General features: G+C 40.8%; 1 protein-coding gene across 2 annotated transcripts in view; it reads left to right on the plus strand.

Annotated features, from left to right (window-relative positions):
* The window catches only part of LOC111866625 (multiple C2 and transmembrane domain-containing protein), a 227,876-nt gene that overhangs the window by 56,916 nt on the left and 144,907 nt on the right, over nucleotides 1-26,053 (plus strand). For both annotated transcript variants that reach the window (XM_023855754.2, XM_033752355.1), the window contains exon 2: nucleotides 24,673-24,902. In XM_023855754.2, the coding sequence (XP_023711522.2) occupies nucleotides 24,673-24,902 (230 nt within the window). The remainder of the gene's footprint in view (nucleotides 1-24,672; nucleotides 24,903-26,053) is intronic.

Raw genomic sequence — 26,053 nt, forward strand, 5'->3', positions numbered from 1 at the left:
GGTCACTGAGCCAAATTACGGACGTTTCCCGCCCAACAGCAGTCTCTAATACCTCTGGTAGATGGGGGAAGCATTATAGATACCTCTCAGCTAGTAGAGCCGGTCTCGCTGGCTGGGCGGGACTGATGTTAAGCACCAGTACCGGTAGGATATAGAGACTGGTAGAAATCATAGAGGGAAGCACAGTGGACCAATACAGGTCTCAGTGCATGGGGAAACCCACCCTCTCCAATAACTAACTAACTAACTATTTGCACTTATCAAGGCATTCATAGCAAGTTGATACTTCTGAAAAGCCAAGTGAAAAATTGTAAATTTGTTCATATGCTATACTGTGCAGAGTTGCATAAAAAGGGTGAAGCAGAATTTCCTTCCTCGTTTGCAAATTTAGTCATTTCAGGTTTGAAAGAACAATTTCGGAAGCGATTTGCTGATTTGGATTCCAGTGCTCAGGAAATTAGATTGTTTCAAAATCCGTTTGACTGTGATGCTGCAGATGTCCCAAGTCAAATTCAAATGGAAATTATTAAACTTCAGGAAAATTATCATATTAAAGACAAATACAAGGAAGAAAATTGGATTGAATTTTATAAATTTCTGAACTCTGAGCAATTTCCGAATTTAAAGAAATTTGCTTGTAAATTTATCTCCATTTTGGGACGACATATCTATGTGAACAAACTTTTCCCAGATGAAGTACATCAAGTCGAAATAAGGGCAAAATTATCCGATGAACATTTAAAGTCGCTACTTGTTATTAGCGTTTCAAAATTTGAACCTCAATTTAATCAGATTTTAAGAATGCAAAAATAGTTCCATCATTCACATTAATTGTTTTATTATAATTTGTGATGAAAATATGAGCATTTGCTGCTACTGTCTGTCGTCATTAATATACGATAATTTATTCTCACGTACTTTGTATTTAGTTTATGAAATTCTGTGCTTTCAACAAAACTTATATACCTAGAGTTATTAATTTCTCATTTTATCCGGCCCGTTGAAGGTGCTGAATTATCTAATGTGGCCCGCGGTTCGAAAAGTTTGGAGACCCCTGTGCTAGAAGATAGAACTATTCAACAATTAATTTATTTGTCAAGAGATAATAGGAGAGACACGCAAAACCAGTGGGTGTGGTGGCCATTGTACTGCCCGCATGGTACGTACTTTCTCTTATAAAGAACATCACATATTAATTCTGACGGTGGCGTGTTGTGACGGATCCACCCGAGCAGAAGTGAAGGTTCGGGTCTGACTTTCTGGCACCGCCAGCCCTGAAAGTGCAGATTCAACATCGACTGTGACTTGGACTTAGCGGGGCACATTGATACAGACTTCAGTTGCAGATCCAATAGCAAGATTCTACAGTCTCTTCTTTTGTTCAGGGGCTAGACTCACGCTAGTTCTGGCTCTATAGTAATGATTTAGATGTTTCTTTTTCTGTTGTTGCAAATGCTTTCTGTTTATACTATCAAATATTTTCGCCTTACTAAATTAGTTAACGTCAACGTGCGATCACAAACAAAGCAAACAGAAAAACTCTGTGTTTTAATCCCCAAGCGAGCTATACCAACCGAGCGACCGCCGCTTCTGGACAAAGTTAGTGCCAACTTTAGCGGATAGAGAGTGTCGCGTGGTCAGCGCAACGAATCCCCACTGCTGTTAATTTCGGGTTTCTAGACCGGGGCCGTTAATTCCTTGAAATATCTCCACAATTATCCTCACGAGGCCGAGTGGAACCCGTTCCAGACCCACTTGCGATCACATATACTTAAAATCCTTGCTAATATTAACCCGGAGTTCATATGAAAATTCATTTGCGTGTGTCTTCTTGCGATCATGAGACACTCTTACTGCCTTCTGTCACTATTATGTTGTTACATAATTAAATCCAAATATGCTCCAAAACCAGTTATTTGTTTGCACAATAGCTTCTTCTGCCTTTCCTTTCACTGATGTAATTCTCTTTCACACTCTTCCTCAATCTTTGGCAAATTTAACCACTTTTTATCGTCTACGTTAGGTAAAGGTAAAATTGTTCCTGTGCTTAATTAATTGAGCACCACCCCATGAAGACGTACGTATGGAGGAGTGAAGGTATAGGTCCATCATTCTTGACCTAGGCAGTCGATGGAGGTGAATGGTCAGCTTCACGTCCCGGCCACTTTACCACAAGGGAAAAAGCTCCTAGTTCCCATTGGATAAGAGGTTGTATGGGCCCCAGAGCCGGTCTGGAAGCTGCGGAGAAGAGAACAATTTCTTGCCCCTTGCCGGCAGTCGGTCCCCAGCCGTCCTGGCCTTAGCCTTTCGCTATGCTGACTGAACTATCTCAGATCTCTTGTTTACATAATATGTTTGTAAATTGTACCCAGGAGATCACGGCTGCTACCGGTATCAATCATCGCATTGATGTTAAACTAATATTAAATATGTTCTCCGAAATTAATTTTAAGCTTTGTTAGGCGGATTGAAGTTTTTGACAGGTTTAAATCGTAATGGATCTCCTCCACAATGCGGAAAATTTTCTGACTGCCTTATATGGCATAAAGTCTATACGGGTTGTTTCTGACGCCGTAATAAATCCGACTGCTGTGGACTAATACAATTGAAATTTCTGATATTCTAAGTAGAGTACGTGTTTAAATAAAGAGATTAATTTATTAATTAATTTTACTTCTGTTTAAACGAGACATATAGTAAATTCCTTGTAAGTAAATATTTGTCTGATAATTTTCCTGTTCAGAATGGTCTAAAACAAGAAGATGCTTTATCGCCACTGCTTTTCAACTTTGCTTTAGTGTATGCCATTAGGAAAGTCCAGGAAAACCCGGTGGGACAAAGTAATTGGGACACATCAGCTGATGATGCAAATCTACTGGGTGATAATATAGATACCATAAAAGGGATACACAGAAACTTCAGTTGATACTTGTGAGAAGGTTGGTCTAGAAGTAAAAACAGAGAATGCAAAGTATATGTTGCTGTCTCGTCACAAAAATGCAGGGCAAAATCATGACATTTTGAAAATGTGGCAGTGTTAAGATACGAGTATTTGGGACCGACAGTAAGAAATCAAAATTTGATTTCAGGAAGAAATTAAAGGCTATTGAATTCGGACAGTGCTTTCTACCTTTCAGTCCAGAATATTTTATCTTCTCGCCTGTTGCCTAAAAGCATAAAAATTAGAATATACAAAATTATAATTTTCCCTGTGGTTCTGTGTGGGTTTAAAACTTGGTCTCTGACATTGAGGGAAGAACATAGACTGAGTGTATTTGAGAACAGTGTGCCGAGGAGAATATTTGGACCAGAGAGAGATGATTGACGAGAGGTTGGAGAAAACTGCATAATGAGGAACTTCTTAACTTTGACTCTTCGCCAAGCATAATTAGAATGATCAAGACAAGGAGGATGAGATGGGCAAGTCATGTAGCACGAATGGGGCGAAGAGGAATGTATGTAAGATATTGGTGACAAAGCCATAACGAAAGAGACCACTAGGAAGACCAAGACCTAGGTGAGGGATAATATTGAAATGGATCTTAGAGAAATAGGATGGGGTGGTATGGACTGGATTTATCTGGCTCATGATATGGACCAGTGGAGAGCTGTTGTGAATACGTCAATAAACCTTGGGGTTCCATAAAATATTGGGAAGTTCTTGAATAGCTGCACAACTGGCGACATCTCAAGAAGGGCTCAGCTCTAGGTAGTTAGTTACTTAAGTTTTTACTATGATATATTAAGTTGTCAACGTGTAGCATAGGTTGAACTGTAGCAGGTTGATAATAAATCGTACATCCGAAGGAGGAATCAATTGTATTACCTATCTGCCAGGCTACACGGTGTAATAACCAACACGACCCAGAATATGAGATCCTCTTGGATCACAAAATAAATATCTCACGTATTGTGCACCACTGCATCATGAAACAGGCGATACCATGGAATGAAAATGCATTAAATTTATATGGCTTTGTGTTAAAATATTTTTTGTGCTGAATATCTTTTTTATGGAATTGGCCAGTACGAGTCAACAGATTGTCTTGGAAATTAATGAAGAGGCTAGACTGAAGATAGGTGAAATGTGGCCTATAAAATAATCTCATTCGTCTCATGACAATAATCAGATATGATTAATATTATGGTTCTTTACAAGTTTCTTCTTTTTCGTGTGTATTATGAAGAAAATATTTCCTTCACAGATATTAATGAATATAAGCCAATATTTTGTGAATGTGCAAGCATTCGGATACCTTAAATGTTTTCATCAGTACCTGCACTGATTATAATTGCAACGGGACATGAGAAAATCGGGTGTGTCCCATTCTAAATTAGTTTAATCGCGTGTCTTGCTTTCTTGAGAAGACCAATCAGACTTGAGATAGTCTATCAGAATTAACTATGACTAATACTATTTATTTTTACTCTTATCATTTTGATATCTAAAAAATGTTGTCACGTGTATGGGGTACGCTTGATGAAAACAACGGGTTCTAGTTCGGATGATTGGATTTATTAACACCTTGGTTAAAATTTTTCTTAATCACATTTAAATACAACGCTATCGCTGATTTACACACATTCCAGTTCACCGGTGCCCACGCACTAGTATTGTCCGCCTTCACTAGTCGTTTCCTGGCAACGTATCTAAACACAGGAACTAGCGCATCAGATCACTAGGAAGTCTTCTTGCCATATCTTGTTCAAACACCCTGGAACCTCGGAACTCAACTAAACGCTCTCCTGGACTCCTCACTACACTGCACTGCATTGCTCTCTGCACTACACTAATCTGAGCTGCATCAGGTCTTCGTTATATAGGTTCCGCATGAACCACATAGAAAGCAAGTCACGTGATTCCTAGCCAGCGACTTCATTGGTGCGCTAACTGTTACCTAGCAACGAAAAATAACATTCGTCTACTGAGACACAGCTTCCATTGTTGCACGTTGTTCATGTTCACCGAGCAGTTGCCTAGAAACACTTTGAGCAAAACCGTTAAAATATATTCAGTCATTAAGAATAAATTATAGTTATTAAAAAATCTGTAACTACACAATTCTTGTTGCCAGAATTGGTGATTTGCGGTGACTGTGAAATAGCTCTGTCCGACCACAGAGTATACATTATTGCCCATTCTGCCCTAGACACGTGTCTGTCTCAGTTTGATGTGAGCATGAGGTTAATACTCGATCGTCAAGAAGTGCTGGGGAGTAAAGAAACAACCCAACACTTAAAACATTACGACCTTGTCAACATTGTCTTGTAATCTCTGTCATTTTCACTCTTGTACTCTACCGAGAAGTTAATTTAACCGTAAAGTACATATTTATCCCGCTAGCAGTAATGAAGGATCTCTTGTGTGCATCGGTATCATGTTCCTTCTGTTAAATAACAACAGAAATAATAAACATTGCATCCTGACCGGCAAATCCTAGAAATCAGGATTCCCTAAAATTGATTTTGCTGATGAAACCTGATGTGAGAGAAGAAATTCGTTGCTGGAATTGTTTCAATCAGACGAACTCTCTACTGGGTTAATTTTGCCTTATTTCTTACTGTTTACACACTTTTTACCGAACAGGGTGACCAGCGGTAACGCTTTGGTCTTGTATGAACTGCAGATACCCACTTCGAATCTCCTTCCTGTCCTCACTTAGATTGCTTCGAGACTTTCTGCAGTGACTCCACGTAAATGCAAGGAGGACGATTTCAAATAAAGTTGACCTGATGCTTTTAGTCTTTTTTTTCTGTACCCAGGCTTAACAGGAGTGGCTCCAGAGTTGGTCCATCCGAGCCTCGATTTTTAATATACTGTACTATACTATACTATATACAATTTGGGACAGCCGCACAACAAATATTCAAAGAGAATCAAAACAGACACTACTGTGTCAACATTTGTTTTTATTCATTATTGGTGGCAACGCTACATGTTTCGACACTTTTCTTGGGTCATCTTCAGTCGAAAACGAATACTAATTTAGCTCTGATTTGCGTCCTTAATATGAATTAATATTGTGTCTGTATGATTACTCTGTGTTGATAATTATATCTTAATTTAAAAATGTGGTTGAAATGTAGATAAAACTATACATTAAACTTGATATGAAATTATAAAACTTAAAATTCTAATTAACATGACTATTAAGGTATTTATAGGCAATATAAAATGGAATTTGTAATATTTGCTATAAGCACCTTAATAGGCATTTTAATTAGAATTTATTTGCGATTTTGATTTTAATTTTTTCCATTTAATATCAATTTTAATATCTAGTTTTACCTACAATTGACTCGCATTTTAAATTAAGATATAATTGTCAGTATTGAATAATGATACAGACAAAATATGAATTCATATTGATTAATGACTCAATTCAGAAGCTAAATTAGTATTCATGTATGCCTGATGATGACCCAAGAAAAGGGTCGAAACATGTAGCGTTGCCACCAGCAACGAATAAAAACAAATGCTGACACAGTAGTGTCTGTTTTGTTTCTCTGTGATTATTTGCTGTGCGACTGCCCCAAATTGTATCTTTGCGTGCTGTGCGTTAAATCAAGAGGAGGTTAACAGAAACGCACTGAAAGAGATTTTATGGAAAAATTAAATACCCTAAAATAATCTTCATAATTAATGAAGGAGAGGCTTCAAGGAATGTCTTCCTCACTGACAATTTGCTACTTAAGCTAAGTCATCATAATTATGTAGTACGAAATATATTTGTCTGTATGAAGCTACCACTGTGTCAACACTTCGTGAATGCCCAGGATTATGGAGCTTAAGTTGCTCGAATTTTAAGCATTTACAGTGAGTATGTTTCGTCAGTTTAAATTTCAGAAATTGAATCATCTTTCACCCAAGCAGAGCTACATATTTTAATTTTATGTATATACAGTAAAACTTGGTTATAGCAACATCGGTTTCTGCGACACCTTGTCTATTGCGTCAAATATTCAATGGTACGAACTAATTCCTCATAAAGCAACTGTTTTTATACCTTGCTTAGTACGACATGCACAAATGCATCAACCTCGTATGTAACGTCATTTTCATTCCTGAATTTCTCTGATATCGTGGGAAAGTTCGATGTGTCTGCCCACCCTCACTTTCTCTACTTGCTGACGTGACTGTCCTGGAAGAATACGACCGCGGGCTGCAAGAGGAGCGTGGGTTTTATGCGAAAACAAGGGTGTGGGGTGGGACTGCGTGAATAGTGCAAGAGGACGCGGCAGGTTGTTAACTGCATTCCTTTCCTAGAATCTCGTCTAACAGGACCTCACATTGTCTACTTACCCTATAGTGTTCCTGCCTAAACCCAGAGAAGTGCAGTAGCGAAAACATGGCAATGAAAAGGAAAGTTTTAAGCATTGAAGAGAAAGTTAAAGTAATTCGTGAAATATTGTGTGTACTGTCAGTGAATAGCGCTGTAATATGTCTTTGATATTACACATTTGGGCAATTCCACGTTAATGTTACGTTAGTCTGTACTTAACTACGTATTTCACCAAAAAATGCAACATTTTAACTAGGTTTTTGGTAGATTTTTACGTGACTAACATTAAGGCTACCGTGGAAGTGCCCATTTCGGTTACAACGACGTTCGTTTATAACGACACTATTTTTAGGTCCCTTTGATGACATTATAACCAATTTCTACTGTACTTCCTGTTGATCACTCCTATCGCTTGATATTCAAGTGGCTTGTAACATATTCTCTCGCTGTCCAGAGTTTCATTTCCCTTAGTCACTGACAGATGTCAACCCTGACAAGTTCTCGTCCACGTCTGGACCTCTAATCAATTCTCGAAATGCCTACGTGTTACCAACAGATACCGGCTTGCAACTTTCTTAGCACTATAGATTTTAGCCTACTCTGCTTGTTGTGGAAAATAAAAGAAGGCTTATGAGATCACCATGCTGTCTGTGTTCCCCCCCTCTATCAACTTTTGAATTCCTGAACTAATCTTTATGAAACTTGGTATGCATATCTTGGTACCTGAGCCTATCTCAGCGGCGTGCTTTGTAAATCCCTCCCGTCAATCTGTGTGCCTCTGTGTGAAACTCCCCTCTCGTTGCTATGCGGGTGGCTCGGCGAACACGTTCCCGCTCTAAGAACCATAAACAACAATAAAATAATTGTTGGACACGTCGTTTTCTTGCAGTCTGGGTCGCATTAAAGGAAAAAGAAAAGTAGACGATAAGTCCTCAGACCTTCTATTTTTCTTTCTTTCTCCGCTAAACATGAAGTTTCTGTTACAAGACAGCGATGACCACTCGGGACAGCAGAAATTTCTACAGGCATAGAGATGAAGGTAAAGTTATCCGTTATGTGTAATTAAGTGCCAAGCCTTAAAGACGTATGGGGAGTAGAGGTAGAGCTCCATGCATTTTTAAGCTCAGCGATGGGTGGAAGCAATGATTACAAGCCTATAAGAAGAATCCACTGATATTGGGTTTTTGGACTTTATCCATCGTCCTGGTTTTTAAGATAACTAATAAAAACACGACGTTTCGGAAACTGGATCTGTTTCCGTCCTCAGGTGAAGGAAAACACCTATTCTGTTGGGTCCGTTAGAAAGAGCTAGCCTCAATCACTGGTCTTGAGGACGGAAACAGATGCAGTTTCCGAAACGTCGTGTTTTTATTAGTTATCTTAAAAACCAGGACGATGGATAAAGTCCAGAAACCCAATATATCAGTGTGTTATACACCATCGTCAGAATCCTATAGTAACTATAAGAAGAATGTCTGGCTCTGTGTATGATGTTTGCGTATGGTTATAATCCTCGTTTTACATGTTCCTCTTGTTGGTTAGATTTTCGCCTGGAACCTGCTATGGCTGTAAGGTTCAGCGGGGAATGATCGTCTTGAACATATACGTAAAGTTGTGCCTACATGTGCATCACAGAAAGTCACCTGAAAGTATAACTTGTTGTGATTTCTGGAGAAAACTCTACAGTTATGCTATATACAATTTTCGTTTCATTTCATATGGAAGCCGTACAATAACAAGGAAATTTCCGGTAGAAGCATTTTAAGGAATTTAAATTAAATTGAATAACGCAATTGTGCAGGCTTCAGCGGAAGCCATGTACGTCATACAATGCTGAATAAGGTAGAGAAAGTCAGCGTTTTATAGCATTATGTCCGTATGTTCTGTTTAGCATTGTTTGTTTTCCACGAAGGAATTAGGAGAAGATTTAAATTCTGAGAAAGTTTTCTACAATTCCGCTCCGAATCTTTGTGTTCCCGTCTCATATATATATATATATATATATATATATATAAAAACGTGAAGTAGCTGTACGAAACCGCACCTGTACCAGTTTTACTATTGGTATGCACCTTGGTTCCTCACTCTGAGGGAAAAATATTATGTGATTGCATGTGACTGTAGCTGGTATTTGGATTGGTAATTGAATCTGTTGCCAACTTACAAGTCTTAACTAAAGGTAACTACAGAGATATCACTAATTCGTTTACTCAGCAGTTCATTAAAAAACATACTAAGCCTTCTTAATCTGCTGCGTCTTCAACAGTCGTTGCCTGGTAGCGGCTTGCCAAGCGGAGGTTCCTCTTACTTTGGGTTCCCGAGCTCTACCAGTGCCTCAATACCACCTTAACCGCAGCAGACCTCTAACTCACTCCCTCACCAACGAACGCGCTTCACTGCACTGCACTAATTGTCAAAGTCAAAGTTACATTGCGACTGACGGTCAGTCAGTCTTGGTGTCGATACCAATCTGGGTCTTATGACCGGATATTTATTAATGTTTGACAGTTTCGGTCTTTTTATTATGCGGCGCCCTCTCTGACGAGAGGACTGGTCTGTCTTTTGCCAGAGGCATTATCTGTAGTAGTAAGTCATTTCTCATAATGGAAAGGATATTTACATTTTATATGTTAAATATGTTAATAAATGTTTATAAAATATATACAGGGCCTCTCTCAGTCCAGGATTAGTACCGCAGATTATGCCTATTCCTAGTAGCTTCCACTGCAACGCAGTCTAGTCACTTGGAAGGTCGCATGCTTGACCGCCGCCAGGTTTAAGCCTTTTATACTTCTATGTCGGGCTTAAACTTGTCCAATATCGCGAATATTTTCGTTATCATGATTTTGTATGACTTCTGCTTATTGCCTGCATGATTTTGTTATACAGAGTGTTTCAGGACTTTAGGGCATAACTGCAGGAGGTGATTTCCTAGGCGTTTGTGATCAAAAAAGTTCATATAAACATGCGTCCGATTTTGGACGGTTACGGAGTTATGACCGTTTTTTCATTCCCGTACACGCCCTCGTACGAACCGCGTCTGTCAGCTGGCGGGTCGCTATCTTTAGCCAGCTACAGACAGAGCGTTCTCGTTATCTCGACACTTGAGATGTACCTAAGGCGGGTAGGGTTGGTATGTCCGGCGCCGTTCACAGCCGAGCGGCAACCTGTGTTGCGACCGGCGGTGGCATTTTCGAAAATCGGCTTTAAGCACCAATAAATTCAAATTAAAGGTAATTTCACAAAGTTAACTTTACATTCATACTTTAAATGTATCATGTATTATGCTGGTTTATTATTTTGTTCCGTTTATTGTCAGTAATCTTTACCTTCTATTCTGAGTTTAAAACTGTCATAACTCCGTAACCGTCCAAAATCGGACACATGTTTATATGAACTTTTTTGATCACAAAACCTAGGAAATCACCTCCTGCAGTTATGCCCTAAAGTCGTCAAACACTCTGTATAATTATATACATACGGGATTCTGAAAGCCATGTGCAAATCGCGAACCGGTGTGTGCTTTGGAAAATTGCCAGTGGTGAGGAGAACCTAGTTTTGCAGGCGCTGCAGTGTCACTAGACGGGTACCTGCCGCAAACTCGCAGGCAGGACTAGCACAAGTCATTACGGATCTAATGAGAACCTTATGGAGAGTCAGTTTAATGTTAGCGCTTAGTCGCTCACTTTTGAATAAGGAATACAATCTTATAAATGTTCTGAAGGCCTTGGCTTCGATCATTTCTGTGTGCAATCTCCATGTAACCCTCCTATCGAAGATTACACAGAGGTAATTTACGCTATTTACAAATGGAATATATCTTCCATTCAGTGTAAGAGGAGACACAGGCGGACGACGACTGCGAGAGAAGTAGATCCCCTGAACCTTATCTAACTAACTGATCTCAGCCGGTAGAGTGATACCGTATTTACGCATGTATAGGCCGCGTGCGTGTATAGGCCGCAGCACAATTTTCAGACAAATTATAGAAAAAAATAATTTTCTTGGAATATTATTTCAGGAGTAGAACACCCTGTATTACTAATTATGAATATAATTTTTTTTTAATGAAGTGTGATTTCGAATATAAGCCGCACCCCAGTTTTCCTCTTTAATTTTTGGCAAAAAATGTGCGGCCTATACATGCGTAAATACGGTATATCCTCGGAGCGGACCACGGTTCTTCTAACAGTTCTTGTATTGTTATGTCACGCAGCTGTTGCACTGACCGCTTAGAAAACACTGCTTTCCAGTTAGTCCATTGGTGCATGTTAGGAATCTGTTCCCTAGCAGCGGGCGTTGTTTACAGAGTCATCGGTTAGCAATGACTCTACGTGCTATAATATAGAAGAACATAATATTTGGATTTTACAGAGAGAGAGAAAGCGAATAGAGTAATAGGATCACAGTGAAAATTGCTTCATGATTAGTTTTCTCTGTAAAAAAACGTAATTATTAGCTTCAGAATTCAGCGCCATATATTCTTCCTTCTTCTACCTTTACAGATGAGGCTGTCTGACGTGTTCCAATCAGAATTAATTATGAAATTATGAACAAAATGGACAATCGGCAGAGCTGCTTGGATTGGGGGGACCAGCTCGCCTCAAGGCCAGTACCTACACAGGACAACAGACATTCATGCCTCGAGTGAGATGGGAACACACGGTCCATTGTTTTGAGCGGGAGAAGACATTTCGTGCCTCAGACCTCGTGGCCACTGCATTCGGTCTATACATTGCCATGTTGATAAAATCAAACTGAGATGGGTGGGATATGTAGCACGTATTGGATAGATTAGATGAATGGATACGAAATTCCAGCAGGGAAGTCTGAAAGGAAGAGATCACTTGGGAGATTTGAAATAATATTAAAATAAATTTAAAAAAGTACATAATTGGAGGGTGGATAATGAATATTCGGGTTCCATTAAAGAAGAGACATTTCTCAACTAGCTCAGCAACTGTTAGCTTCTGTGGAGTTAGCTGGTTTTAATTTACTGTTTATTCTTTCCATTCAAATGTCCCCTCAGACGTAATCCAGTGGTCAGATGTAGGAGCTACTCCTTTGTACCCTTAAATAGGCCTTTGCACAGCTCACACAATCTCCTCCCTCCTGACCCATTAGGTTATAGGCGATAGTCTCTGTTACTCCACTCATTATGCATTATTTTGCGCTCTTCCTGCGACTGTCGTACCTTTCTGCATGTCTGTATGTTGCGGCTTCAGGTTCGCTGAACTAATTTTCATGAAAGTTAATATTAGAGCATTTTACTAAAAGTTACAGAGCCATTTAAGTTTCTGTTAAAATACGACATGTTTAATTACGACTTACATGGGCATCTACATGCATTTCTGCGCGTATCTTGATAAATATTCATCGTAGGGAAAATTGTGTAGAACAGAAGTTCTAGAGGGAAATAGGAGATGTACGCGTGTTTCACGTTCAATTTAGACATAATTAAAGGGAAGTGGTGTTATGAGTATATTTTAGAACCTTCATATACAAGAGTCAAACATAACATCCGGAATACAATGGCGGATAAGAAAAATAAAACAAAAGTGTTGTCTTTGTTGAGTTCAGACTAAGTGAAAAATAGATTCTTTTTATTCTATTAATATAATGCTCTATTAAAATATGACTTTGAAGAGGATGCTACATTAAGCAATGTGACCATCTGAGCACAAGATGGAAAGAACTTCATTTCCTCGAAATCTTTACGTAACGTGCACGAAGCGAATGAATGGGGTTGGTGAGAGAATTCCGTTCAAGAGGAAATTGCGATCAAAATTCGAAAATCGGCCATGACACAGTCGTAGTGCTGAATCTATCTCAACTCTCACATCAGTTGTCAGGTTGTTCTCGTTTAGTAATTGATTAATGTTTTGTTTAATGACACTGTCAGTAGGTCAGACTAGGACTATATAGCCGAATGCCGAGCCGTTTAATTACTCGGTAGGGATGTGGAAGGAATCATTCTTGGCCAAGTATGAGGTAATATCCCGGTATTTACATTAAATGTCTGTAAGAAAAGCTGGTCATCGTAGCCGAGCGGTCTAAGGCATGTACTGCCTTCAATCGCTCGGAAAGCGGGATCGTGGGTTCGAATCCCACAGAAGACATGGATGTTTGGTATGTGTATATGTTTATTCTGTGTTTATGTTGTCCTATGTTTAGGTAGAGGCCTTGCGACGAGCTGATCACTCGTCCAAGGAGTCCTATCATCCGTAAAATGATAAAAAATGAAGAAGAAAAACTACTACATCGTAAGGTATAAGAGAAACGGATTAAATAAGTAAGTAATTTTGTAAAAATAACCACGAAAGGCCGTAATAATGATAGACCGTCACCAGGTGAATGTTCGAATCCGGAAACTCCGGGAAATGAAGCATGAATGGTACACATGTGGTCACGAAGTTCAATGTGGTTATCTTTCGTGAGGTGTGTGATTACCCTGTTATTGTGACTTGTTTGGAGCAATCGAGAGTTCACAATAGCGAGGCAAGTTTCATTTCAGAATGGGGTGTTATCCGTGTAATACTACCCAGCGGTTTAATAAATATGTAAATAAATCTGCTTGCTGCTTGCATACTGGGCTTACTCTTTCGACCCTAAAGATGGAGTCTGTACGTTCCTCCTAAACGTGCGTGAGCTTCTGTCACAATACACTTCATCACATCCCTCAAGAGAGTATTCTTCCCTTATTTTTGCTCGTAAGGAGCTATTCTATACGAAAATAAATTCATCAACATGTCAAGAAAACCAGCAATTAAGAAGAATTTGAGGTTTTCACGGCGGTGACTAAGAAGAACGTCGTCTTCTGGGATGTAGCGCCGTGTAGATATTGTGAAAATCGACGTTTCAGAGGAACGTATCGCCCCCATCTTCAGGGTATAAAATTCGCAAGCGAGGAACCAGCGTGAACAGGTGGCTACAGCCACCTGCGGATTTCTCTACCCTGAAGACGGAGGCGATTCATTCCCCCGAAACGTCAATTTACACAATATATACACGGCGCCATATCCGAGAAAATGGCATTCTTCAAGAAAAATTCGCATTATTTCAGCTCTGATGCTTTTATTGCATAAAATCGAAAAGACGTATTGAAATTGCTAGCTTATGTCAGTACCTGAAATCATCAGCGATACACACTTTGTAAGATAGCACGGAACGGCAGTAGTACGAACTGGAAAACTGAATGGAATAACAGAGAACTCGTCAGAACAGTACATTACACAGCATGCTTTCATTATGTTTACATAACTCTTCCAGACAGAGCTGAGTAAAACCCTAATACAAGACTCAAAATGATACTTACGTGAAAAAAGAGTATATGAGTTACACCACTGGGCATAACTCATTCACCAGCCAGTACTTATTGAAGATATATATTGCAGATTCTGCAGATTATATAATGAATGTGCGAAAAAATGCCAGTGTGTCGAAAATGGTCAGAAAGGACGAAAAAAAGAAAACAGCAACGCTAAGTGGTTCGAAGAATCGGTACCTTATCCGATAACTTTAAGTGCTGAACTTCTAGCAGGCCCTGTCTGTAACAATGCTTCCTACACCAGCAGTTCTCAGGCTTTTTATTTTATGAAGTACCATTTAAATTTTTTTTTGTAATACTCCGAGTACCTTAATTTTCAAACCCACATTTTTCTAACCTTACAACACCTGTTTAAAAAATATAATCATAACTGTGTAAGATTTGAGGTTTTCACAGCGGTGACTATGAAGAAAGCAGTCTTCTGGGATTTGGCACCGTGTATATGTGGTGTTAACCGACGTTTCGGAGGAACGTATCGCCTCCAGCTTCAGGGTAGGAGGAAAAATATAAGAAATCCGCAGGCGAAGAGACAACCGGTTCTCACGTTCTCTTCGCCTGCGGATTTCTTATAGTTTTCCTTCTATCCAGAAGATGGAGGCGATACGTTCCTCCGAAACGTCGGTTAACACCACATATACACGGTGCCAAATCCCAGAAGACTGCTTTCTTCATAATCATAACTGTTTGTTTGGAAGAAACTATCTATAGGCAGTAACTTGCAGTTGTACGGAAATATTTATTAGTTAAAACAAGAATTCAGACATTTCAGCTGTGTTCATGTGCCCCGAAACTCCGAGGTTTCGCGCTACAAGTTGATGAACGCTATATTGCACAACTCTTTAAGATCGGATTTCGAAAGTCTGCCTTAAACGTAATGAGACCATACTGGGTATACAAAAAAGAATGGAGCGGTTTCAAAAGTTAATAAAAATTTATTTCTCAACTTACACGGGCACAACATACACTCTCAGATGCGGCAACTGTCCAAGTTTCTCATGAGCTAATTTTCAAACCTTCAATGTGTGCACCCTGGGTCACACGGCACGCACCCACACGGTAATCAAACTGATCCCAGACCCGGTGTAGCATGTCCGCTGTAATGGCCTGCAGCGCATGCGTTATCCGATCACGAGGTTCATGGGTGGACGTGGGCAATGGTGGTGCATAAACGCTGTTTCTAACGAACCCCCAAAGAAAAAATCGCACTGTGTAAGATTTGGCGGACGAGGTGGCCAAGGCGACAACTGCCTTTTTCCAAATCCTTACCAACATTCATTGTCGCGTCATCATGTCACTAGGCTATACAACATCTTCAGTTGAAGAATTGTCATTAAATAGCTTAATGTTCATGAATGTGGTCTCCCATTCTCGAACGGATTCTGACACTCGATTAACCCTCTACAGGTATGTGTCCTGTTGGAAATGTACTGTAAGGCTAGTCCTTGGGATGTATCTTCAGTTTGCCTTTACAACGACCCTTCCTCATTTGATACAAAGCTTTGCTGACGCAGCGATTTACATCAGAACATCATCAGGTGTTGTTTACTGCATTCTACTACAATATCGATTGGAGGAGCTCCATGTTTGAATTGCAATAAGCTCCCTGCTGGGTCATTCTGGTGCCAAGTCTTGTTTAGTAGATACGAAAAGTTTAGCACCGCTAATTACCAGATATCCCCACAGACATTATCTAGAACCAGTTCCCTCAATCTCCCTTCTTCACAACCCAACTTGCTGAAGTATATTCTAATTCTATCTTCGAGTTTCTTTTTAGGTCTCCCGATTACACATTTTGCAAAATGTTTCCCATGAAAATTCTGTGTTGACGAGTGTAATCAGAACGGTCGAGTAAAGAAGGATGAGATGGGCATGATATGTAGCAAGCATGGGGCGAAGGGGAAGGATTTTGGTGGGAAAGTCAGAAAGAAAGAGACCAGTAGGACGACGTATACGTTGGTGGCAGGATCATATTAAAATGGATCTCAGAGAGGTACGATAGGGTAGTATGGACTGGATTGATATGGCTCAGGATAGGGACCAGTGGAGGGCTCTTGTGAACACGGCAATAAACTTTCGGGTTCCATAAGATGTTGGGAAATTCCTGAGTAGCTGCACCAATGGCGACTTCTCAAGAAGAGCTCAGCTCCATTGAGTTACTTAGTACGTGCCATAGCTCAAGCGGTTAGTCGCTGGCTTCCAACCGCGGCGGCCCGGGTTCAATCCAAGGTCTAGTCAAGTGAGATTTGTGGTGGACAAAGTGGCACTGGGGCAGGTTTTCTCCGAGTACTTCGGTTTCCCCTGCCAATCTTCATTCCACCAATTGCTCCACAATCACCCTCACCTATCATCTGGGGCTGGTACAATAGGCCAGAAGTGGCGCAGTAGAAGGGACTTAGTCCCACCCCACTAGTAATAAAGAAATTATAGTTAGTGTGTGCGTATGATTAATTGTACATAAGAGTTAAAAAATGTATACACACTGAAGAACGAATTACCTTGTAGAGAAAAGTGTACGTGAGAAAATGAATACTTCTAAATCTGTAATAAATAATTCAGCTGCGATCTTTGGCCCCTCTGGATCGCAAGTTTGAGTTCTGCTAAGGCCGCGCCATAGCTCAAACGGCTAGTCGCTGGCTCCCCACCGCGGCGGCCCGGGTTCAATCCCGGGTCTGGTCAAGTGGGATTTGTGGTGGACAAAGTGGCGCTGGGCGGGATTTCTCCGAGTACTTCAGTTTCCTCTGCCAATCTCCATTCGACAAAATTCTCCATCATCATAATTACCTGGGGCAGGCTACAATAGGCCAATTAGTGGCCGCAGTGTCGAGTGGACCCAGTTGAACTCCACCCCCCACTAAGCGAATTAAAAAAAATTGAGTTCTGCTACAATTATGAATGTTCTGTTCTATGTAGTTCTTCATAGTTTTGTAACAGAACAAACCTCCCTCTGTGCTGATCCAAAGGAACATGCTACATGCATGAAAGCTCCCAGAACTGAGGTTTATGGCCAAAAGGTTCATAAGCCACATTTCATAGAAAAATATGATTTCTACATTACTGATCTCCCAATGAGATGCAGCACCTGTGAAACTGATTCTTCTCCTTCTTCCTCAAGGTGTCAGAGAAAATGGAGTCGATTGACTCCAGAACCTAATTTATATAATTGTAGTTGTAATTGTATTTTCATTGTATTCATTGTGTATATTGTGTCCTTTATTGTTTGTATAGTTTTGTGTGCTATGTTTTGTTTGAGCTTGCTGTGTTATTTTGTGTGATATGTGTTATTCGTATGTTGTGTCGTATGGTAGTATCACTGCCAGCGGATAAAAACCCATTCATAATTAAAATAAATAAAAAGCAAACTCCTTGACGTTAGTCCGCAAGCGAACTATACCGACCGAGCGACCGCCGTTTGCCGACAAACTTAGTGCCAACTTCAGCGGATAGACGGTGTCGCGTGGTCAGCGCAACTAATCCCAACGGCCATTAATTTCGGTTCTCTAGACCGTAGCGGCGGGGGCACGCGGTAGTGTAGTTGGTTGAGGCACTATGCTACAAACCGGAAGGTCGCGGGTTCGAGTCCCGATGAGGTGGATATTTTCAATTTATCCAATCCTTCCAACCGCACTGTGGTCCTGGGGTCGACTCAGCGTCTAACAGAAATGAGTAGTAGGAAGGTTCCTGGAGGGTAAATGGCTGCTGGCCCGTAAGGCTGACAAACTTACCGCCATCTATGAGCCGACTGTCTAGATAGTGTGGGAGCCTCGACGCCCCACAACCCTATGGGCCTTCGCGGCTTGTTATAGGGACACCTTAACCTTTACCTTCATATTTTTAAGACTCCTCTGTGCTCCCAACTACGCATGTGATAGTGATACACTCTGCTCAAACGATGAAATTTAATGTCTTGTGCTCACTGATGTAACTGCATTCCTAGTTTCGGCAATCGATTTCGTCAATCTGACTGATGATTTCCTCTAGAATGTCGATGTTTGATGATTATTAATTGAATGATGCAACTGTTCTCATTCACAAAACAGGACACAGTACTGAAGAATGCGGTATTCCGGGATGTGGCGCCGTGTATGTCTTGTGTGAACCGACGTTTTGGAGGAACGTATCGTCTCCACCTTCAGGGTAGAAAAATCCACGAGCGAGGAACCAGCGTGAGCAGGTGGCTACAGTTTGCAGTCGCGAATTTTTCTACCCTGAAGATGGAGGCGAGATGTCCCTCCGATACATCGGTTAACAAAAGATCTACACGACCCCACATCCCAGAAAACGGAATTCTTCATAGTCACAGCCGTGAAAACCTCAGATTTTATATAGGACACTGTGCTATTCACAATATGGGTATCGAGTTCTGAGTGGCTTCTTTTTTCATAACATGACTTCTCGTGTTTTTCCATAGGAAAAGAATTACAAAGAATATTTTACTGCAACCTTTGTTCAGGAAAGAAAATCATTACAGTCGCACTACCTTTATGCTGTCCCCCACCCCAAATTAAGAATTCAGGAAATAAACAATGAAATAAGTGGACATAGAAAAAATATGTAAGCAGAAATGGAGCAGTTGCTAGTGTCAGCCCATGCAAATTACATATAATGAAAGCGTAAATATGAATAAAATATCTGTGAGCAATGTGATGCATAGAGCTGGAAGAGGAATGGTTTATTTTTCATAGGTTTCATAACAAGGCTTTCAGAATTTAAACTATGAAGCTTTGGTAGTAGGATGATACATAATGAAAAACTGGAAATTATGTAGAAGGAAGTGATGGTGGCCAAATGGAGGTACTACCCCGGAATCTGTATGAATTTTGGAGATCCAAGAAAGCCTGACACAGAATAGTCAATGTCCAGGCAGGGATTCGAACGGAGCACCACCCAAGTCGAAGTCCAGACTCTTACCTCTAGACAAGCCTGCTCGGTTGAACCTCTAGCACATACTGACTTAGCTGTGAATGTTTTGTAATTTAATATGTGAATGGCGGAAGGCCAAATCAGTATTGTTTAAACGAATTTTGGGTTTGAAAGTCGTGGAACTGAGTTCGAATATTTATATATAATGACATGTATTAAACTAAAACTAAACTCCGTGGTTCTAGTCCGCAAGCGAACTATACCGACCGAGCGACCGCCGCTTGTCGGCGAAGTTAGTGCCAGCTTTTGCGGATAGAGTGTGTCGCGTGGTCAGCGCAACGAATCCCCACGGCCGGTAGTCTCTGTTTTATAGACCGGATAATGACATATATTCTTATAGTAAATAGGAGATAGCGATAATCTCGGCGTGCTATCTATTCAGATAAAGACTGAGAAAGGTTATGTGGCTATGTTAGGAATCATTCAGCCCAGTATATATTCCACACCACTTGTTAACATATTCAAGGGAAATCGTACGAAACGACTATTGAAAGTAAAATATAACATGTAGATCACTCAGGTTCGTGTTTTAAGTTCAGTAGAACAATTTCGAAAAGAAGATAGTACGTATTAATGGTAATATTTTGTTCTCCGATATATTGGATTTTCGACGTGCATAGAATTAAAACTGTACCTATATCCTAGAAGTGCGTGTTCACAGTATACAATAAAGAAGTTCTGAAATAAATTAACGTAACATCAAGAGTAAGCGAAACTAAAACTCCATGAAATCCTTGTACCAGTAGGCCTTAGTAATTATCCAGAATTACGTATGTGATTATTATGGCAACGGTTTCGCAAGAAAACATCAAACATGGAAAGGAAAATATTTCACAATTTCTTCGGTGCATTTCCTATACGACGCAAACTGCAAGAATGATTTGGAATAAAGGTAGAAGTCTCATTGTAACAGGTTGGTTAAATTTAACATCTAAATGTTTTATAGTCCTATGTATACTTTGTGATGAAAGTACAAAAATATTATTCTCAACGAAATGTAGTTAAAAACATTTGAAACGATTTAAATATTTCAGCTGAAAAAGGCTTATTACAATTTCAATTTTACCTAAAGTATTTAGAAGCTGGGGTAGCTCAGTCGATATAGATACGGGCCACGAGCTGTACGGCTGGGTTTCGATTCCTGGCAGAAGTAAGTCAAAGTAAAAATCAAAGTCACAAAATTCGACTGGCGGTCAGTCAGTCTGCCTGTCTGTCTTGGTGTCGAGCACCATCTGGGGCTCATAACCAGCTGTTCGATTCCTTTTGACCGTTACTGTCTTGTCTTCGTTGGGTGCCCTGTCTGACGAGAGGATGGATCTGTCGTTTGTCAGAGTCATTATCAGCAGTAATATGTCTGTTGTTAAATTGTAGAGTGTCAGAATCATAGAGCATTTACAGTTTACATGTTATTAAATGTTTATGCAATATATGCAAGGCCTCTGTCAGTTCAGGCTCAGCATAGCAGATCTTGCCCTATCTGTAGTACTAGTATAACTGACCTACTCAGTGAGGCTTCAAGCCCAAGTTGGTCGTCACTTATAACTGCCCTCTTGGTGCCCTTATGTTGGTCTGCACTTTCATCCGCCGCTTCCTTGTTGCTGTCTGGTTCAGGGTAGGGTGTGGGATTGCTCTGAATTTGAATTTGTATGGGCGCCAGTGGACTTGGGTGAAATCCACGAATTTGGAACGGGGAAAACAAAGGGAGGATGTGGATAGGCGGACGTTTGGGGTTTCGACTGCTCAGACGGTAGGACAAGATTCTGTCTCAGGGCGACTTCTGGGCCTTGCTCACACAAGGAGAGAGAGAACACTGAAAACACACACTTCACCAACACTGTTGCTCTTTATTGTAGATGTGAACTAGAATTGCACATTACAAGGCTGTAGCACTTTGAATTTGTGCACCGGACTTGACCGACACCGATTTAACGTCCGAAAGGTCCGAATGTCGCGAAGCTACTCCAGTTACTCTCTTTAGATGACTGACTCCTGTTACTCCTTTTAGGCCACTGACTCCTGTTACTCCCTAAGATGACTGATTCCTATTACTCCCTAAGACGACTGACTCCTCCGGAGAAGCAGAAGTCTTGACGGTTCCGGGAACGCCCGGTTTCCTCTCCTCTGAAATTTTGCTGATTGGCTGAACCTAAAATTTGGGTGTTTCTCTCATTTACCTTCAGCGAATCCCTAACAAGACCCATGTTAATTTGGGCCTAAGTACGAGACAGTCCTTCTGACAGTTCTCAAATAAATGGAGGTACGCTAACGATCGCACGGTACGCCCCTTCGAAAATTATTGCGACTCATATCTGTCAAGTCTCAAATTTTCAAAGACTCGCCCCGTCGAAGTTAAGCATTGAAATTCCCAGAAAACGCAGCGGGATACTTCCTGCTCCGTTCTGGGTTTTCAAGTGACCTGCAGCTTGCTTGTCCCTCAGAAAGACCAGATGTCGTCCTTGGCGTCTGCTGGAATTCTGTATCATCTTTTGTTAACAGTAATACAGTCCGTTTACTTGTAGTACATTATAATTAAGAGTGTAAATCAACAACATTGCTGAGGTTCCTGCATGGTGCGGTTACAGTAGTAACCTCTACAATGACAATCTAGTCATTTGAAATGATCGTATGCTTGACCCCCGCCAAGTTTAAGCCTATTATATTTCCTGTGTCGGGCTGCGCCTACTCCAATATTGCGAACATTTGGATTTTCATGACTTTGTACGACTTCTGCTTGTTGCCTGCATAATTTTATCATATCATGTATATACGGGTGTTTGAAAGCCATGTGCAAATCGCGAACCTGTGTGCAACTTGGAAAATTCTCAGTGGTGCTGAGAACCATGTTTTGCAGGCACTGCAATTTTCAAGAGCAAGAGATTTTTCTCTTGTCATATCGTCCAGTCCGGCCCTGGAGTCCACCCAGCCTTTTATCCAATTAGCACTGGGGGCTTTTCCCCGGTGGTGCAGTGGTCGCTGAGTGAAGCTGATCACTCACCTCCATCTAATGTAGAGGTTAGTAATGATGGAGCTATACGTGCACTCCCCCATACGTCTTCATGGCGTGGTGTTAAAATATTTAAGCGCAGGGGCAACTTTTACCTTTCATTGTCACTTAAAGTATTTAAAATTGAAAAGCGACATTGGGGAGTCATGGAAATCCGTAATAATATCCGCACTTGACAACTGAAATAAGTACATTTTAAAATATCAATATTGTCAGCTGATTAAGTGACTATAGATAGGGTTTGGATTGATAATCTGATCTATTGGGCACTCGTGACTTCACTTTACAAATCACTGTCACACAAAGACTAGTATGCTCAGTCACGGTCTTCACTATTCTGCTTGATAACTTCGTCCAATAGTGGATGTTCCTCCTTTCCCAGGCTTACCTCCTTGCAGGCTGGCGACCGTCTCACACCAATCTCCTTCTCTTCTAACTGCCGTCTCAGGACTCTCCTGCAATCAATGTCAAAGTCAACGTTATGTTACGACCGACGGCCAGTCAGCCAGTTTGTCTTGTTGTCGAGCCCCATCGGGGCCCAAGACCAGATTTTTGTTACTATCAGACAGTTGCGGGTTTGTTGGTGTGGGGCGAGAGGACGAGTCTGCCGTTTACAACTACTGCTGGCCTTCGCCAGCACAGTCATTCTCTGGTCCGAGTCCTGCGGGACTCATGACCATATTTTACTGTTTCAGATTCAAGACTCCCCCAACCTGGAGGACCAGGTCACCGTATTTATATCCCCCAGGAACAGGGTGGCCCAGTAGTGCTCCAAGGCACTCTGTTCCATTTTGTTCGCTTCCTACGACTCGTAGGCATACGGTGGAGGTATTCGAAACCTCTTCCACACGGGGACTCTCCTGTAAGTCAGCGTCAAAGTCATAGTTTCCATTATTACGTGATTGTTGTGGCGATCACCTAACGGCTACTGAGTCATTGCCTAGCAATGGGCGTGTTTGCAGAATCGTTCCCTAGCAACCGCTGTTTCTATGGCTACACTGTTTTTGCTTTGCGCAAATATGGCTCAATATTATACAATGTTTAGAACAACTATCTGGAAATTCGCAGTGCAAATTCCAAGAAGAATACTTCTATACATACTTAGTATTTACCCGAATTTTTGTTCTCGTTTTCTCAAAACGGAGTTTAGAACAATTTTAAATAATATTGTTATTTAAATGGAAATGAACGTTTATGTTTATGAATATTTATGTTTTTCTCACACTACGGTCGATAAAACTTATACAAAATCTAAGAAAAACTACAGATATGAAAGTACCCCCTGGTTTTGTTCTAAACCTGGTACTTATGTACTGTGACGTGGTGGAACAGTTTTGTGTACAGATCTGAAATAAGTATGTCAGAATCAATTTAAAATATTTCTGTATATGTTGCCAAGGCCTTGTTGAAAAATGATTTGAATCCAAAATCGTAAGATAGTCTAATCTGTGCAAACGGAAGCATATTTAATAATTTTTTCCTGGGTTTCGTTATCGAAAACTTTTTCTGAATTTCTCGGAGGATCTTACTTTGTCTCCTGCTTTAGTTTTTGAAAGAATTATTTGCTAAATAATATAGATCGACGCAGTATTTCAGATTATGGTAGCGGTAATTCTTAAAGAGTTCTGTCTTCCGGGATATAATGCGTTTAGTCCGTTGAAAGTCAACCGGACATTTCAGAGTAGTGTTTCGTCACCATATTGAAGTCGAAGAAACCAGCGTGAAAGCAGGTTGCAGTCAAGGCCCTGGTTTCTTCTTTGGGTTAATCCTCGACCCTGAAGATGGAAGCTACATGTTCTTCCGAAATATCTGTTGACTTCTAACGGACTACACGGAGTTATGTCTCAGAAGATAGAACTCTTCAACAGAGGTCGTTATTCGCATAGTCAATAAGTCACCGAGTAGAGTGTTCGTTGTGTAAGTGAAGTGGAATAGCGGGAGATGGGGGGGGGGGGAAGCGCCGAGTCTACTCCAGTCTGCGTAATTCACTAAAGTGTCTCCTCCTCCATGGCTCAATCCGACGTCCGAGCGTCGCAACGGCGACACTCTCAATATGAGTGCAGCACTTCGACGGGAGCAGCAGGAACGGAGTTGTTGCAACTGTACTGTATGTTACCGCTGTTTCTCTCTGCTTCCAGCGGAAAGGTCCCGACTAAATGTGGGCTCAGGGGATCCTCAACAAGGTGGCTTAATCGGAAGACATCTCTCCAAGTCCGCTTCAGATTTAAGTACATCCCAACGCGATGACCATGACAAGGTCGGTGAACGGTCAGCGTTGGCTCAGACCTCGACAACACAAGCTCATTCCACATCCAACGTACCCCAAGTCACGCACAAGGCGCATCACAGTTTCTTCAGCACACTCAAGGTAAATCTGACAGTTCTACTTTGTTTTGTTGAGCATGTCGCTGGTACAGACGTAATTAAATTTAAGTAACGTGTGTAAAACTGGAGCTTAACCTCTCATTCTAGTAAATGAACACGGAACGAGGATGTTTGAGAAGTGTTAAGGAGAACTTTGGGTTCTAAAGTCAGATGTAAACAGGACGGAGAAAACTACATAACGAGGGGCGCCATAATTTATACTTTTTCCTTTGGCATTACAGCCCCAATTTGGGCCTTGGCCTTGGGCGGGTGATCAGCTCGTCGCAAGGCTTCTACCTGTACACAAACACCAACACATAAACACCCATGCCCAGAGTGGGATTAGAACCCACGATATCGGCTTCCGAGTGAGAGAAAACAAGTGCATTGTTGAGACCGCTCGGTTACCGTGACCGACATAATTTATATTATTCATCAGGTATTATTAGCGCCATCAAAATACGGGAGTTAAGATGGTCGACACTTACAATATAGAAATTTCATATTTAATTATTTAAACATTATCTATGAAGGCGCTGAAACTCGTAACACATTAGAAGTGTAAAACTTCAGTATAATACTGTTCCTACTGGCCTCTCCGTCGCATCAGTTGACGTCCCAATTCTGATTTTTATTTGGGCTGATAGTAAATACTTGTAGGATACGGAAAGTTTCTGTTCTTCGTACACCTTAAATGCTGGCACTATCCGTGCATCATGGCATTCTCTCATTTGTATATGAGGCATAATTTATTTTTATCCAGTTTTGTATGTGTATAAGCAGACCGGCCTACTATAGTGGCTTCTTTATATCGGTCAGTGTTAGTTGCTTCTGTATTCTCGAAAATTCTGAACAAGATGGGTCTCATGTAGCAGTCCATAAGCGTATATAAAGAAATGCGTGTAGAAATGTCTGAAGTGATAAAGATGCGTGAAATAGTGACTCTCATTGCAGATTGTTCTCATATAACAAAAGAAATTGTTATTATTTATGTTCTGCCATGATCATACCTCCGTGAAGATGACACCGACAACTGTAGTTGTATAAGGGACTGGTATTATCTCATGTACGTCTTCACCGGAGCTACATCCACTCTTGTAGCTGAGCATTGTATCCTATCTCACTGTCCATAACGGTCACTCCACTATTCTCCGC

Source organism: Cryptotermes secundus, unplaced genomic scaffold, assembly GCF_002891405.2.
Source record: "Cryptotermes secundus unplaced genomic scaffold, Csec_1.0 scaffold967, whole genome shotgun sequence".
NCBI lineage: Eukaryota > Metazoa > Arthropoda > Insecta > Blattodea > Kalotermitidae > Cryptotermes > Cryptotermes secundus.